Source organism: Saccopteryx leptura, chromosome 6 (assembly GCF_036850995.1).
Source record: "Saccopteryx leptura isolate mSacLep1 chromosome 6, mSacLep1_pri_phased_curated, whole genome shotgun sequence".
Lineage (NCBI taxonomy): Eukaryota > Metazoa > Chordata > Mammalia > Chiroptera > Emballonuridae > Saccopteryx > Saccopteryx leptura.
In genome coordinates this window covers 115,752,177-115,769,487 of record NC_089508.1, presented here as the reverse complement: position 1 = coordinate 115,769,487, position 17,311 = coordinate 115,752,177, and the positions used below count along the sequence as shown (strand labels likewise).

The 17,311-nt window shown below is 38.1% G+C and overlaps 1 protein-coding gene across 9 annotated transcripts in view; it reads left to right on the top strand.

Annotated features, from left to right (window-relative positions):
* The window catches only part of TOGARAM1 (TOG array regulator of axonemal microtubules 1), a 106,528-nt gene extending 89,529 nt beyond the window's left edge, over positions 1–16,999 (top strand). For 6 of the 9 annotated variants that reach the window (XM_066388129.1, XM_066388128.1, XM_066388126.1 and 3 more), the window contains 5 exons: positions 229–347; positions 6,863–7,052; positions 9,360–9,579; positions 14,007–14,093; positions 15,892–16,999. In XM_066388129.1, the coding sequence (XP_066244226.1) occupies positions 229–347; positions 6,863–7,052; positions 9,360–9,579; positions 14,007–14,093; positions 15,892–16,145 (870 nt within the window). In that variant the 3' untranslated portion in view covers positions 16,146–16,999. The remainder of the gene's footprint in view (positions 1–228; positions 348–6,862; positions 7,053–9,359; positions 9,580–14,006; positions 14,094–15,891) is intronic. The other 3 variants (XM_066388133.1, XM_066388134.1, XM_066388135.1) reach the window with 3 other exon arrangements.
* The last annotated feature ends 312 nt before the right edge of the window (positions 17,000–17,311 follow it).

The following is a 17,311-nucleotide window of genomic DNA, read 5'->3' as shown; positions in this document are numbered from 1 at the left end:
GGTTGCTGAGCAATGAAGCAGCAGCCTAGGATGCGCAAAGCATCGCCCCATGGGTGTTTGCCAGGTGGATCCTGGTAGGGGCACATGTGGAAGTCTGTCTCTCTGCCTCCCTGCCTCTCACTTAATTTATAAAAGAAAATAAAAGAAAAAAACTACATATGACAAGTTATTTCAATTTTCTAGTTTTAAGACTTTTATTATACTGCCTTTCCTTATATTTCCTTACAGGGTTTGGGAGATTTACCTTTAGATACTCCTTCAGCAAAAGGAAGACGATCTCATACTGGCAGTATTGGAAATACAAGGTCATCATCTGTTTCTAGAGATGTTTTCAGTTTAGCCGAAAGGTAGGATTATTGAATAGTCCACATCATTAGAAAAATTTTTTTCTAGTGTTTGTAGTCTCATTTGGATGTTTCCATGAGCTATCTCAGAGGTTGTCAATTTTTTAAAAATTTTATTGAGAAAATTAAATTTAATGGGGTAACATTGATCGATAAGCATGCATGGGCATGAGTTTCAGGTAAACATTTCTATAGCATTTGAATTGTTGATTGTGTTGTGTGCCCATCACCCAACATCACATCATTTTCTGTCATATTTTTTTAAACTTAATGGAGTTTTAGAAGTTGTTAAGAGCTTAGAAAGTATGAGGTAATTAGATTTAATAAGTCAATTATACATATGCTCACAGCAACTTGCTATATGTATTAAACATTAGTAAAGCTTTAATGTTATTGAACTTAATATTAGGCTTGTGTTGGATAGCTATGATTAATTTTTTTTAATGTTTATTTCACTGATTTTAGAGAGGGGAAGGGACAGAATGAGAGAGAGAGACAGGAACATTGATCTGCTCCTGTATGTGCCCTGACTGGGGATCGAACCAGCAACCTCTATACTTCAGGACGATGTTCTAACCATCTGAGCTATCCGGCCACCACTGGTTAGGCTAATAATTTTGGTTGAAGAACCTGACCTGGCAATGGCGCAGTGGATCAGGTGTTGGCCTGGGATGCAGAGGACTCAGGTTCTAAATCCCAAGAAAACTGTATTGAGCCAGACTCACCAACTTGAGCACGGGGTCACTGACTTTAGTGTAGGATCTTACACATGACCCCATGGTCGCTGATTTGAGCCCAAAGGTTGCTTGAAGCCCAAGGTTGCTGGCTTGAGCAAGGGATCACCTTTTCAGCTGGACTCCCCCACTCAAGGCACATGTGAGAAAACAATCAACGAACAACTAAGGTGCTGCAACAAAGAATTGATGCTTCTCATCTCTCTCCCTTCCTGCCTGTCTTTCCTGTCCCTGTCTGTCCCTCTCTCTGACTCTCTCTCTCTGTCTTTGTCTCTCTTACTAAAAATAATAGTATAATTATGATTGAAGGAAAAAAAAAAAACTTTAGCTTAATCAATCACCACTGGTGGATAGTGCGTCAAACCTGACTGCTGAGGTTGCTGGCTTGAGCACAGGGTTGCAGATTTGAGCCTGAGGTCACTGGTCTAATCCCTGGTCCAACTCATACAAAAAGTAATCAATGCATGACTAAGTAAAGCAACAAGTTGATGCTTCTCTCTCCCTCCCTGTCCTTCCTGTCTTGCAACAAAAAAATGCCTTTTTAGCACTTATTAAGAGTATACTGCGTTCCAAGTCTTTTCTACATACTTTACTAGTCAGTTACTTATTTTGTAGCTGTTTCTTAATTTAAGTTTATCTGATATTTTCTCACAGTCAGTTGAGGTTTGCAGTTTTGACAAGAATATCACAAAAGCCTGACCAGGCGGTGACGCAGTGGATAGAGCGTCGGACTGGGATGCTGAAGACCCAGGTTCAAGATCCTGAGGTCGCCAGCTTGAGTGCAGGTTCATCTGGTCTGAGCAAAAGCTCACCAGCTAGAGCTCAAGGTCGCTGGCTCAAGCAAGAGGTTACTCGGTCTGCTGAAGGCCTGCGGTCAAGGCACATACGAGAAAGCAATCAGTGAACAACTAAGTTGTTGCAACGCACAATGAAAAACTAATGATTGATTCTTCTCATCTCTCCGTTCCTGTCTGTCTATCCCTGTCTATCCCTCTCGCTGTCTCTGTAAAGAAAAAAAAAAAAAAAGAATATCACAAAAATGGCCCTGGCCGGTTGGCTCAGCGGTAGAGCGTCGGCCTGGTGTGCGGGGGACCTGGGTTCGATTCCCAGCCAGGGCACATAGAAGCACCCATTTGCTTCTCCACCACCCCCCCTCCTTCCTCTCTGTCTCTCTCTTCCCCTCCCGCAGCCAAGGCTCCATTAGAGCAAAGATGGCCTGGGCGCTGGGGATGGCTCCTTGGCCTCTGCCCCAGGCGCTAGAGTGACTCTGGTCGCAGCAGAGCGACGCCCCAGAGGGGCAGAGCATCATCCCCTGGTGGGCAGAGCGTAGCCCCTGGTAGGCGTGCCGGGTGGATCCCGGTGGGGCGCATGCGGGAGTCTGTCTGACTGTCTCTCCCCGTTTCCGGCTTCAGAGAAATACAAAAAAATATATATATATATATCACAAAAATGATGTTGTGCCCTTCTTAGTGCACCATTTCATGAGGGGGATGATGTTATGTCTTTTTACTGAGGATGTTAAGGTGGTTTCTCCTGAAGGACTTCTTTAATACAGGGGCTTTTAGTGTGTATAATTTCCAAATAATTGGAGATTATTTTCCAAATATCTTTTTGTTAATAATTTTTTATAGTTCTGTTGTGTCATTAATTGTGCTTTATATGACTTCAGTTCTTTTGAAATTACTGTTTCATGATCCAGCATGTTGTTTTTTAGAGAATATTTTTATCTACCTGAAAGTGTATGGATACTCTTGTTGAGTGTAATGTTCTATAAAATGTCAGGTTAAGTTGACTGATTGCATTAAAGTCTTATTTATCCTTACTGATTTTCTGCCTACTCTCTATCAGTTGCTGAGATTGGAGTATTGATATGTCCAACCATATTTGTGAAATTGTTTATTTATGGATTCAGTTCTATCATTTTTTGCTTTAAATATTTTGATGCAATGTTATTAAGTTTTAGTTATATTTAGGATACTTGTGACTTTTTAATAAATGGATCTTTTTATCATTATGAAATATGTATCTTTCCCTCTGACAATATTTCTTTTGCTAAAGTCTACTTTCTCTAATAGTCTAGTAGTGTTTGTTTGATATATCTTTTTTCTTTTGGTATGTCTTTATTTTTTTCCTCAATAACTATTAACTAGATGTAATTCTTATACTATATAATTCACTTATTTAAAGCATACAAGTCAATTGTTTTTAGTATATTCACTGAGTGTGCAACCATCATCACAGTCAATTTTAGAACATTTTTATTACCTCAAAAAGAAATCCTATACTCATTAGCAGTCAGTACTCATTTTCCCTCAGTCCTCCTATTCACATCTAGGCACATTTGTGAATTTACATATTCTGGACATTTCACATAAATGAAATCATATAATATCAGACCAGCTAGAATATAGAAAGGGGGGAGGAATTAGCACACACCAGCAATTCTCAGGAGAAAGTTCCAACAGATCTTTCCCTCCAGCACACACCCAAAAATAAATCAGTGTATTACCTTCACATATGACCTAGGTGCTTTCAAACTGCTGCCTCTGTCCCAGGACTCAGAAAGAATGCAGCCTGGGTTTCCTCTACCCCTTTGGCTCTTGCAGACGTAAGCCCCACTGGTGTTCAAAGCCACATGTTATGGGCACTCCTTTTCCTGGTACAGGTCCCCCAGGCTAGGGCTCGGACCCCTCACTCTTCAGGAACAACCTCTACAGTTGTGATGTCCCTCCCACTTGTGAGTCACTGCATGGTGAGTGTGGGATAGGGTACCTGACTAGACTTAGTTTCTACCCATCCTGCCCATTTCAGTGTGATTTTTTTCTTTATACCCATAGTTGTAGAAAATTTGTTCTGCTAGTCGTCAGGTTGTTCTCCGAGACCGCTGTTCTATATGCAGTTGTAGTTTCCGTGTTCTTGAGAGGAGGTAAGCTCAGGATCTTCCTACTTTGCCGAACTTGAAGCCAGGAGCTCTGTTCTTGAATGCCAGTTTAGTTTGTCTGTAAAATGTCGCTCGCCGATGTTGGTGCACGCCCTGCAGAAACATGTCTTGGGGCGGGATTGCCAAATCCTCTTGTTTATCATTGTCTTACAGTGTTCGGTGTGCAAGCCTTTCAGTCCCTGGGTAAAATTTATGCCTAGGCATTTTATTTTTATGTAATTATAATTAGGGTGATTTTCTTAACTTCTCTGATAGTTTATCATTAGTGTTTACAAACACAGCTGATTTTATTTATTGATTTTTTATTCTGCAATTTTTCTGAATTTATTGATTAGTTGTAAAATTTTTTTGGTGGAGTCCTTAGGGTTTTCTATATATATCAGTTGCAACTAGAGACCTCTGGTTTTTATATCCTTCTTTTCTATTCGAATGCCCTTTATTATTCTTGCCTAACTGTTCCAGCTAGGACTTTCAGTAGTACATTGAATAAAAGTGGTGAGAATGGGTATTCTTGTCTTATTCCTAATATTAGAGAAAAAACTTTCAACTTTTCATCATTGATTGTGATATTAGCTGTGGCCTGTCACATACGTCCTTTAATATTTGAGGTACATTTTCTCTATATCCAAATTGTTAAGTATTCTTATCATGAGTGGATATTGATTTTTATCAAATGTTTTTTCTGCATCTAATGAGATATTTAAATGACTTTTTATCCTTCATTTTTGTTAATGTGGTATATCACATTGACTTGTGGATGTTGAACCACCCTTGCATCACTGGAATAAATCTCACTTGGTCATTTGTGTGTGATTCTTTTTATTTATTGAATTTGGTTTGCTAATATTTTGTTGATGATGTTCTATGTATCTATGTTCTATTATCATTCTTAATGTCTCCCCCCCACTGATTTGAAAGAGAGAAAGACAGAGGGGAGGTGGAGAGAGAGATGGTAAGGGAAGAACAGAGAGAGAGAGAGAGAGAGAGAGAAGCATTGACTCGTTGTTTCACTTAGTCGTTTAATTGTGTGCTCAGGCCTGACCAGGCGGTGGCGCAGTGGATGGAGCGTCAGACTGGGGTGTGGAGGACTCAGGTTCGAGATCCCGAGGTCGCCAGCTTGGGCGCGGGCTCATCTGGTTTGAGCACAGCTCACCAGCTTGAACCCAAGGTCACTGGCTAGAGCAAAGGGTTACTCAGTCTGCTGTAGCCCCACTTTCAAGGCACATATGAGAAAGCAATCAATGAACTAAGGTGTCGCAACGAAAAACTGATGATTGATGCTTCTTATCTCTCTCTCTGTTCCTGTCTGTCTGTCCCTATCTATCCCTCTCTCTTGACTCTCTCTCTGTAAAAATAATAATAATAATAATAATAATAATAATTGTGTGCTCAGATTGCTTCTCATATGTGCCCTGACCTGCAGTCTAACCTGCAACCTCTGGTTCACCTGGTTGACACTTTATCCACTGAACCACTTGGCCAAGACCTGTCTTCTCTTTTTTTAAATACATTTTATTAATGTTAATATATCTAGTGAGTTTCTCCATGTTACTTTATCTTTTCCCTGCAAGGTATATTAAGTGTTATTTCACTATCAATTCCATCCTATTTTGAACAATAAAGAAGCCATCTTTATAGATATTTCAGTAATTACATGGCTTCTTGAGGTGTTCTTCTGTTTTCTGCTTTTCATTTATTCACCTTTTATGCACATGTAGTCCTCAGTTTAAATATAAATTTAACCCTTTATTTTTATCATTGTAGAATTAATTAGAATAGAATTAATTATTTCACAAATTAATCTTAGATTAATTTATTTAAACAAATTAAAAATAATTGATAAATATCTTGGATCTATATTTTTAGGTCACCATTCTGTGTCTACTTTCATGATTCTGAGTCATTCATTAAATCTCTATGGTTATGACAACTTTAGCATTAATTCTTATGCTGCTAGTCAGTGAAATGTTGGTAACTGTCAATTGTTAATCATTTTCTTTCTGACCTATCAATTTTTAGGACTCTAGTTTCAAAAGTATTGTCATCTGCCACATTGAGGCACACCCCTTTATGGTAATGGAAAACATTGTACTACTTACCAAGTCACTGAAAAAGTAAATCATGCTGGGTCAAATTTCTACTTTCCTTTCATGTTCACATGGGTATTTCAGAGAAAAGGGTTAACATACCAGGCCTGAGACTGAGTTCCTTAGAAAGACTGGCTTGCAAGGTTAGCCCTTGGTGGCATCTGGAAACTAAAATTTCAAGGGGATTTTCACTATTCCCTAACTGAAAAGTGTAATTTACAGTGCCTACATTATTTGGGCAATCAAAATGGTTTATACTGAAGTTCTTGCTTTCCTTTTGGGAGTCTGGAATTTTGGTATGTCCATGGGCAGAGGACCAACTGTGACCAACTCCCAATAAAAACTCTGGACACTATCTAATAAACTTCATTGGTAGCAACATTTCACATGTGTTGTCAACTTGTTGCTAGACAACTAAGTTTGGACTGTGTGACTCCACGGGGAAAAGAACCCTAGCAAGTTTGTTTCTGGTTTCCTCCAGACTTTGACCCGTGTATCTTCTTTGCTGATTTTCTTTATATCCCTCTATGGTAATAAATCTTAATCATGAGTAAAACTGCTTGCTGAACCCCATAAGTCCTCTGAGCAAATCACCAAACCCAGGGGAGATCTTGGGGGTCCCAACATAGGTATGGTGGCTATGGGTTAGATCATTTTATGAATTTTTAGAAAATAATTGTATAATGAGAATTATTTATTACATTGGTGTTATAGGGAATTAATAATGAAATTAAATTTACCTGTCTTTTACTTTAGAGAAGTAACTGAAATTCGTGAAGTCACCAGAAAATCAGTTCCCCGTAATTCCTTAGAAAGTGCTGAGTATATCAAAGTCATAACAGGTTTATTGAACGCAAAAGACTTTCGTGATCGTATTAATGGAATTAAGCAGCTTTTATCAGATACTGAAAACAATCCAGAGCTTGTTATAGGAAACATTGTGAAGGTAAGGACACGTCAAAACTAATTTTCGGACATAGATTAAACTGAAGTGGTTACCAGGGGGTTGGGGCAGGAAATAAGAGGGGAGAAACATTGTGATGGAAAATGAGTTGACTTTGGGTGATGGGCACACAGTATAGTCAGCAGTTCAAATGCAATGGAAACATTCACCTGAAACCCATGTGCTGTGCTCATTGATCAGTGTCACCCCGTTAAATTTAATTTCTTTAAAAAAATTTTTTCATTTTCTATCCACAGCTAATGAAGTTGATTAGTATAAAACATTGCTCTAAATTTAGTACTTTATACATATTATTTTAAAATGTTATAATAACTGTAGTGAAAAGAATGGATTACTTAGGTTTTGCTCTTTTAAAAGTCTTCTAAAACAATTCAAAGTAATTAGACAAAAATAACAAAATAGGTGCTTATTTGTATGAATCCTCCCACTAGATGGTAACTCCTTGCAAGCTCTTGAAACCTGACATTCAGTAAATGTACGTTGAGTGAGTCAATAAATATTTTAAAAAGCAAAAGATTTAAGAGACTTGATATTACTTTAGAATGGGTGTAAACGTTTTCATATTTAGGTTAGACATGTAAATATACCAATTTATATACCTACTTTTAGGAAAACAAGAAGCAGTAGAAAGAGGGGTAGTAATAAATGTTAGTGGTAGTATGGCAAAAATTATTTATGCTTCATAAGAGTTAGTTAATTTTACTAGTAATTTATTAATTAAGTTTAATTTAGATTTTGTATTATGTACATTAAACTTGGCAAGCATACTGTAACTACTCTTTCTTGATTGATTGATTTTAGAGAGAGAGGGAGAGAGGGAGAGACATCAATTTGTTGTTTCACTTATTTATGCATTCATTGGTTGACTCTTTGCTTCCTGACTGGGGAGCAAACCTGCAACCTTGGCTTATCAGGACGATACTCTAACCAACTGAGCAACTTGACCAGGTCAGGAAGACTATTCTTTTTTTTTTTTTTTTTTTTAGAGAGGACAGAGAGAGAGAGACAGAGAGGGAGAGAGAGGAGAGAGAGAGAGAGAGAGAGAAGGGGGGAGGAGCTGGAAGCATCAACTTCCATATGTGCCTTGACCAGGCAAGCCCAGGGTTTCGAACTGGTGACCTCAGCATTTCCAGGTCGACGCTTGATCCACTGCGCCACCACAAGTCAGGCAGGAAGACTATTCTTAACATGAAAAATTATATATTATAGCCTCAGCCTCAGAGAATAGCTCTTCATTCACCTGACATGACTTAAGAATTACTTAGCATTTACTTTATTATATCGTTAATTTATGAAGGTTATGAATTCTGAAGAGCAAGAAATAATAGTTACAATAATGAGGTTAAAAAGTAATAATAAAATTTAACTCTGAAATTGCAGCTAAAGTTCTCATAAGAAGCCTAGAGGCCCTGGCCGGTTGGCTCAGCGGTAGAGCGTCGGCCTAGCGTGCGGAGGACCCGGGTTCGATTCCCGGCCAGGGCACATAGGAGAAGCGCCCATTTGCTTCTCCACCCCTCCGCCGCGCTTTCCTCTCTGTCTCTCTCTTCCCCTCCCGCAGCCAAGGCTCCATTGGAGCAAAGATGGCCCGGGCGCTGGGGATGGTTCTGTGGCCTCTGCCTCAGGCGCTAGAGTGGCTCTGGTCGCAACATGGCGACGCCCAGGATGGGCAGAGCATCGCCCCCTGGTGGGCTGGTCGCAACATGGCGACGCCCAGGATGGGCAGAGCATCGCCCCCTGGTGGGCAGAGCATCGCCCCATGGTGGGCGTGCCGGGTGGATCCCGGTCGGGCGCATGCGGGAGTCTGTCTGACTGTCTCTCCCTGTTTCCAGCTTCAGAAAAATGAAAAAAAAAAAAAAAAAAAAAAAGAAGCCTAAACTGAAATCTCTATGGTAAAATTTACATGTCTAATTTTGCTATGAATAAATAAAAATAGAAACTTGTCTTAAGTTCTTAGAGTTAGCTGAACTAACCTGCACCTTCCAGAAAACATAATTTTTATCACATTTATAGTAAAGTAGTCATATGCCTACATGAGCCAGATTTCTCAACCTTAATTTATTAGGGTATCTTTTGGGGTGATCTTTTTGAAGCTTCTCTTTTTGCTATAAGAAAATTCAACACTTAGATTTATCATCTGAATTTTTATACAGTTTCTATTTTCTAAATTCAGGTTAAATAAGATTGTGTTGTGTGTGTATTTGGAGAAATATTGTGAAATGCCAAAAGAAATTTAAATATAATAGCTATAAACAGTATTTCACTTTAAATAATTTACCACTTTACTTTCAGATTTTTGATGCTTTTAAATCTCGACTTCATGATTCTAATAGTAAAGTAAATCTGGTGGCTCTGGAAACAATGCACAAAATGATTCCTTTGCTCAGAGACAATCTATCTCCTATAATCAACATGCTAGTTCCAGCAATAGTAGATAACAATCTGAATTCTAAGAATCCAGGCATCTACGCTGCTGCCACAAATGTTGTTCAGGCACTGAGTCAGCATGTAGGTAAGACATGTTACTTTGGTAGTCCAATTACTTGGGCTTTACTTTTGTAATTTTTTACTTTACACTTATTTATAATACTGAAATCCTAACTATTCAATTTTTATCACTTAATGTTGTCATAAAATTTCATTTACTTAGTTTATCTTAAATTACTTTAGTGATTAAATGTCCCATTAAATTGACTTTCTCTTCCCTTATCTTTGATTTTTCAATTTTTTTTTCTACCTCAACCTCACATCTTATACAAAATTAACTCAAAAATGAATCATAGATTTAAATAAAAAACTTAACTCTGGAACTTTTAGAAGATAACATAGGAGAAAATCCTCAGGATCTAGGGCTTGGTGAACAATTGTTATCATGACACTAACAGCATGATCCATAAAAAGTTGATAAATTGGACTTCATTAAAATTAAAAACATTTGCTCTACAAACGACTGTGTCAAGTAGATAAAAAAAAATAAACTACAGATTGGGAAAATATACTTGCAAACCACCCATGTGACGAAAACTCTATATCTAGAATATGTAGAGAACTCTCAAAACTCAACATTAAAAAAGATGAACAGCCTGACCAGGCAGTGGCGCAGTGGATAGAGCGTCGGACTGGGATGCCGAGGATCCAGGTTCGAGACCCCGGGGTCGCCAGCTTGAGCGCGGGCTCATCTGGTTTGAGAAAAAAAAAAAAACAACTCACCAGCTTGGACCCAAGGTCCCTGGCTCAAGCGAGGAGTTACTCAGTCTGCTGAAGGCCCACGGTCAAGGCACATATGAGAAAGCAATCAATGAACAACTAAGGTGTCACAATGCGCAACAAAAAACTAATGATTGATGCTTCTCATCTCTTTGTTCTTGTCTGTCCCTGTCTGTCCCTCTCTCTGACTCTCCCTGTCTCTGTAAAAAAAAAAAAAAAGATGAACATTCCAATTAGTAACTGGGCAAAATACATGAAAAAAAATTTTAATAAATAGGATAGATTGATGGTAAATAAACACATAAAAAGAGATTCAACATCGCTGGTCATTAGAGAAATGCAAATGAAAATGCAAATTAAGACCATGATCACTACACAGGGGTCTCAGGGCTGCTATAACATGTTTGTTCATAGCTTTATCTGTAATAGCTAACGCGAACAATTGATATGTAATTCAGAGGATTAATGGTGAAACAATCTGTGATACATCCATACCATAGATTACCACTAAGCAATAAAAAGGAATGCACTGTTGACACACAGCACAATTTGGATGGATCTCAAGAGCCACAGACTGAATGGCTTTAAAATGACAGATAATTTATTTCTCACAGTTCTGGAGGTTGGGATGTCCCAAGATCAGTTGTTGGCAGAGTCTGTGTTTGGTGAGAGCCCTCTTTCTGATTAATAGATAGCCATTTTCTGGCTGTGTCCTTGCATGATGGAAGGGTCAAGAGAGCTCTCTGGTGGAACTTTTTATAAGGGCACTAATCCCATTCATGAGGGCTCCACTTTCATGACTTAACTCCTAAAGGAGTTTTTTTTAATTTATTTATTGATTTAAGAGAGAGAGGGAGAGAAAGACAAAAATGTTGATCTATTTCTGTTATGTGCTCTTACCAGGGATTTAACCCACAACATTTGCATATCAGGAGAAGGCTCTAACCAACAGAGCTCAGGCCAGGGTCGAAAGACCCAAGCTTATTTACTTATTTTTAAAGATTTTATTTATTTTACAGATAGAAGAGGCAGGGGGAGAAGAACAAGAAGTATCAACTCATAGCTGCTTCACTTTAGTTGTTCACTGAATGCTTGTTGTATGTGCCTTGACCGGGCAAGCCCAGGGTTTTCAACTAGTGTCCTCAGAGTTTCAGGTCGACGCTCAGCTCACTGTGCCACAACAGGCCAGGCCAAAGGCCCACGTTTAAATACCATCATATTGGGGATCGGGATTCAGCATGTGTATTTGAGGGAGGTGCACAAACATTAGATCTATAGCAAGTATCACTACAGCTGAAATAAAAAATGCTAATAAGGTTGCAGGGAAACTGAATGTTTTGTATATTGCTGGTGAGAGTGTAAATAAAATGTTATGGCTATTCTAACAAGTAGTTTTGCTGTTTCTTTAAAAACTGAACATGTACTTGTTATATAAGCCTTCAATTGCATTCCTAGGCATTTATCCCAGAGAAATGGAAACTTCTGTCCATTGAAAAATCTGTACATGTTTGTTCATAGCTTTATCTGTAATAGCTAACGCGAACAATTGATATGTAATTCAGAGGATTAATGGTGAAACAATCTGTGATACATCCATACCATAGATTACCACTAAGCAATAAAAAGGAATGCACTGTTGACACACAGCACAATTTGGATGGATCTCAAGAGCATTATACTGATTTTAAAAAAAATAGCTAGTCCCAAAAGGTCACGTGCTGTAGGATTCCATTTGTATAACCTTCTCAGAATGACAGAGATGGAAAAGGATTAGTAGTTTTCAAGTTTAAGGGCAATTAAGGAAGAGAGGGATTGGATGTAACTATAAAACAGCAGCTCTAGCGGAAAATTTGCAGTGATAGAATAGTTCTGTGTCTTAACTGCAGTGATAGTTACATAAATCTACACATGTGATGAAATGGCATAGAACTATACACACATTTGAATCAGTGAATGTCAGAGTCCTTGTTCTGATATCATACTATACAGGTATATGTTGTTGTGAGTCGGGGGTGCAGAGAGAGATCAGCAGACGAAATGTCAGTGAACTAGCAAAGGACAACCGCTCACTCAGGCAAATGGCACCGAGTTCATACTGTTTCCTATTTTTATTCACAAGATTTCAAAAAGCTTGTTTACTGAGAAATTGGCATAGCATCAAGCATAACCTTTACTTAAAGATACATGGAATACATCCGCATGATAGCTTAATAACAGTACAATATCAAAAGGCATTAACTGCTATTGCTTCTATGATTCCCACAACATTCCTTTCTTTATCTCAAGGAATAGCCTTGAAGGGAGCAGTAAAATCTTATGAGGAATGTTTTACTGAGAAGAGAGTCTAGCAACGCCTTCAGTCACATAAACTTGTTCCAGTGACTCGCCTTCGAATCACAAAACAATTCTCTTGATAAAACATTCTTTTCTTGTTGGCTGTGTTCCCATCCAAGGTCATGCAATGGATTATTCCACTACAGGTATACCCTGATATCCAAAAGTAAAGTGTTTCTATGAAACCTTTCAAAATCCAAAATGGCATAAACTGAAAAGCAGTCACCTTAGGAGATACCTTTTGAATGGATTCACAAAATAAATCAAGACAAAGCACAGAGGCTCACAGGCACTCTTTTTCTCAGAGTTCATAGCTCTAGCAGCTTAATGCTAAGATGAGTTGAGCTCCAGGGGAGAAGGTTTGATGGTGTCACTCTGCTGGGGGTATGCTTAGCCTCTATGTATTGCTGCTGCTAAACAAATGTGATGTGAATGGCATTTTCACTTACTGCTTTTTTTCATAAAAGTGAAAAACATCTTTGGGTTTCTTTTTTTTTTTCAGAGACAGAGAGAGGAATAGATAGGGACAGACAGACAGGAACACAGAGAGATGAGAAGCATAAATCATTAGTTTTTCGTTGCGACAACTTAGTAGCTGTTCATTGACTGCTTTCTCATGTGCCTTGACTAGGGGGCTCAGCAGACCAAGTAACCCCTTGCTCAAGCCAGTGACCTTGGGTTCAAGCTGGTGAGCTTTGCTCAAACCAGATGAGCCCGTGCTCAAGCTGGTGACCTCAGGGTCTTGAACCTAGGTCCTCCATATCCCAATTCGACGCTCTATCCACTGCACCACTGCCTGGTCAGGCTGGATTTCTTTTGGTTAGCAAAAACAGGTACTAATGTAAGTATTTCATAAAAGCAAGGTGATGTAAATTTTTTAAAGTGAACTTTGAAAAAGCAGGGGACACCTGTGATTGTGTAAGTTGTAACCTTTGGGTAAAACCCAAAGGTACACGAGACCTCTCTGTACTATCTTCACAACTTCCTATGACTATAATCATTTCAAAATAAAAACTTTGGAAAAATCAGTAAAAGTAAAATACAACCCTCCAAAAACAATTATTTTTCTGTTTTTTGATAAACACATAATATCATTTAGAATAAGATGCCTAGGAGATAGGCAGTTCTTGTGTGTGTGTGTGTGTGTGTGTGTGTGTGTGTGTGTGTGTGTACCATATAATAACTTTTAATATTTTGTGATGTATTTGTATGTCTCATTTGCTCTAAGATACTACTCTTAAGGTTTTATAGAGAATTTTAAATCGTGCCAACTAAATTTAAGAAAAATTTTTAACACATTTGCAATCATTTGCATATGTTTTTGCTTTGAATGCTTTGTAATTGAAAATAACTAAAATCTTATAACTCTTTAAATATTTCTCTGTTCTTTTTGTTTAGACAATTATTTACTTCTACAGCCATTTTGTACAAAAGCTCAGTTTTTAAATGGAAAAGCAAAACAGGATATGACCGAAAAGCTTGCTGGTAAATATTTTTAAATTGTTATTTCTAAGTAACTGTTTTATTAAGGATAAACTGATGGTTATTTCATTTTAATTTTAGATAGCTACCAAGTTCAGTATCATTAGCCATTAAGTAGAAATAAATTGTATAGTGATCCACAAAAGGACCTTTTAAGACTTTTACCCCCCGCCTGACCAGGTGGTGGCGCAGTGGATAGAGCGTTGGACTGGGATGCAGGAGACCCAGGTTCGAGAGCCCGAGGTTGCCAGTTTGAGTGCGCGCTCATCTGGTTTGAGCAAAAGCCCACCAGCTTGAACCCAAGGTCACTGGCTCCAGCAAGGGGTTACTCGGTCTGCTGAAGGCCCGCGGTCAAGGCACATATGAGAAAGCAATCAATGAACAACTAAGCAACGCGCAACGAAAAACTAATGATTGATGCTTCTCATCTCTCTCTGTTCCTGGCTGTCTGTCCCTGTCTATCCCTCTCTCTGACTCACTGTCTCTGTAAAAAATAAATAAAAAAATTAAAAAAAAAAAAAAAAGACTTTTACCCCCAAAATTTACTTTAAAAGAATTGTATCCTTTTTTTTCCTTAGTGTTTAGTGTTCCTGTTAGTAGAAATAAACAGAATACATACAAATAATTAAAATCAAATACACCTGACTGGTGGTGACGTGTTGGATAGGATGTCAGCCTGAGACACGGAGGACCCAAGTTCGAAGCCTCTAGGTTGCTGGCTTGAGCACGGGCTCATCTAGCTTAAGCGCAGGCTCACCAGCTTGAGCCTAGGGTTACTGGCTTGAGCAAGGGGTCAACTGTTGTGGTTGCCCCCCCCCCAGTCAAAACACATGAGAAGCAATCAGTGAACATCTAAAGTGCCGCAACTACAAGTTGATGCTTCTCATCTCTTTTTCTTCCTGTCTGTCTCTCCCTCTCTCCCTCCCTCTTTCTCTCTCACTAAAAAAAATAAATAAAATAAATAAAAATTAGTGTTCACAGAAAAATGATATTTTGTCTGCACCAGAATGGCCAAGTGGTAAAGGTGTTGGACTTAAGAAAACTGCTAATTTCAAATTATGTGTTTGATATAAGGTCCACAGTTGAAAAATGTATAAATTTTTAATTAAGTGCATTTGGAAAACATTGAGATGAATTTTGGGTTTCATTCCCATCTTTGCTACTTTTGCCTGAACTAATTGTCATATACTGTATAAAATTCTAATATTTGAAGATTCCAGTATTTGGGAGGAAAGTTTCTGACCTACTGTGTGTGTGTGTGTGTGTGTGTGAGAGAGAGAGAGAGAGAGAGAGAGAGAGATAGGAAGGGAGGAAAATGAGAAACATCAACTCATAGTTGTGTCACTTTAGTTTATTGATTGCTTCTCATATGTGCCTTAACTGGGAGACTTAAGCCACGCCAGTGATTCCTTGCTCAAGCCAGTGACCTGGGGCTCAAGCTAGAGTCCGTGGGCTTCAAGACAGCGAAACTTTGGCTTCAAACCAGAGAACTTTGGGCTTAAGTCAGTGACGATGGGGTCATGACTATGATCCCATGCTTATGCTGGTGACCCTGCACTCAAGCTGGTGAGCCTGTGCTCAAGCCGGCGACCTCAGGGTTTTGAAAGTGGGTCCTCAGCATCCCAGGCCGACACTATCCACTGTGCCACCACTGGTTAGGCTGACCTACTTCTTTTAAGATATCTAACATTTTAGAAAAATGGCATTGGGAAGAAGTTTAGTATCTGTTTTATATGATTTTTAATTAGCAAAACTTAATTTTTTTAAAAACCTTACAGTTTATCATATTTTTGAATTTCAGATATTGTTATGGAACTCCATCAAAGGAAGCCCCATGCCACAGAACAGAAAGTGCTGGTGGTTTTATGGCATCTCTTAGGGAACATGACAAATAGTGGCTCTCTGCCTGGAGCTGGAGGAAATATACGAATAGCCACAGCTAAATTATCAAAAGCACTTTTTGCACAGATGGGCCAGAATCTATTAAATCAGGCTGCATCTCAACCACCACATATTAAAAAGAATTTAGAGGAATTGCTCAGTATGACAATTTGAAATGAATTATGAGTCTCGAAGTATGGTATGATGAACAAAACTGTTTACATGACAAATGGAACTTTTTTAAAGTTGCATTTTCAGTGCCTATACTTCTCATTGAAGAAATTAAGTCAATGACTATTTTTATTTACAGCTTGAGTCTTCATCTGTCCTGTATCAACCCCATCACACAAAACCCTAAAGTAATTAACATAACATAATACTCATGAAATCTGAGGCACATGTAAAGAATCCAATTTTAGTATTCTTGAGAAAAGTCCTGCTCATTTGCACTGTTTGTAGAAATCGCAGTTTGTTGCCCTATATGTACAATTAGATTTGTAATTAAAAATAATTATGTAATCATGTTCTGCTATGTCTCGTTACTCAAACTTATTTTATGAAGTTGAAGAAAAGTCGAACTGTTATCACAAAGTTTTGTGGGCTATTTGTGAAAAAGATGTATTTCCCAAATCAGTCTGCTAATATGATTGTGCAGTATTAGCTTGCTTTTGCTGTTTTGTGTTCACATGTTATATTTGCTTACCACTTCAATTTAATCATCTACATAATTGTGAAATTTAACATATTATAATAAAGCATGATGACCAAAGTTTTAGAAAACATTTAAATAGTTTAAATGCACGTTTAAGAAAATGTGTTGAATGTAACTTCCCTATTTGTGCAAGCACTAAATTTTATTTCTATATATTTTAACATTTATAAAGGTATTATTTTGCTGCCCAGTTGTGTAATTCTCAAAAATAGTGCCAGGTCTTCTATAGCTTTTCTCAAAATTCTTGGGCTACAAGTACTGTATGCATCTTAAAAAAGAAAAGGAATGATATAAAATAAAAGAATTTATTTCTGTAGATGTGTGGAAAGTTTCCTGTTTTTCCAACTCCCATATATGTTAAAATGGAAATATATATATATGTTGCCCTATCTCTACTGACCTGGATTATAGTTCTAGCTTTACAGGAAAGTAGCTGTGTGACTTTGCCAAGGGTAAACCTTAGTTCTCTCGTCTGTAAAATGGGAGGGCTGTACTTATGATTTTTAAGGTCTCATCTTGTTCTAAATTTCTATGATTGTATGTTATAGTTTACTCTTATGATTATTTTATTTATTATTAGATTTTATTTATTCATATTTAGAAAGAGGAGAGAGAGAGAGAGAGAGAA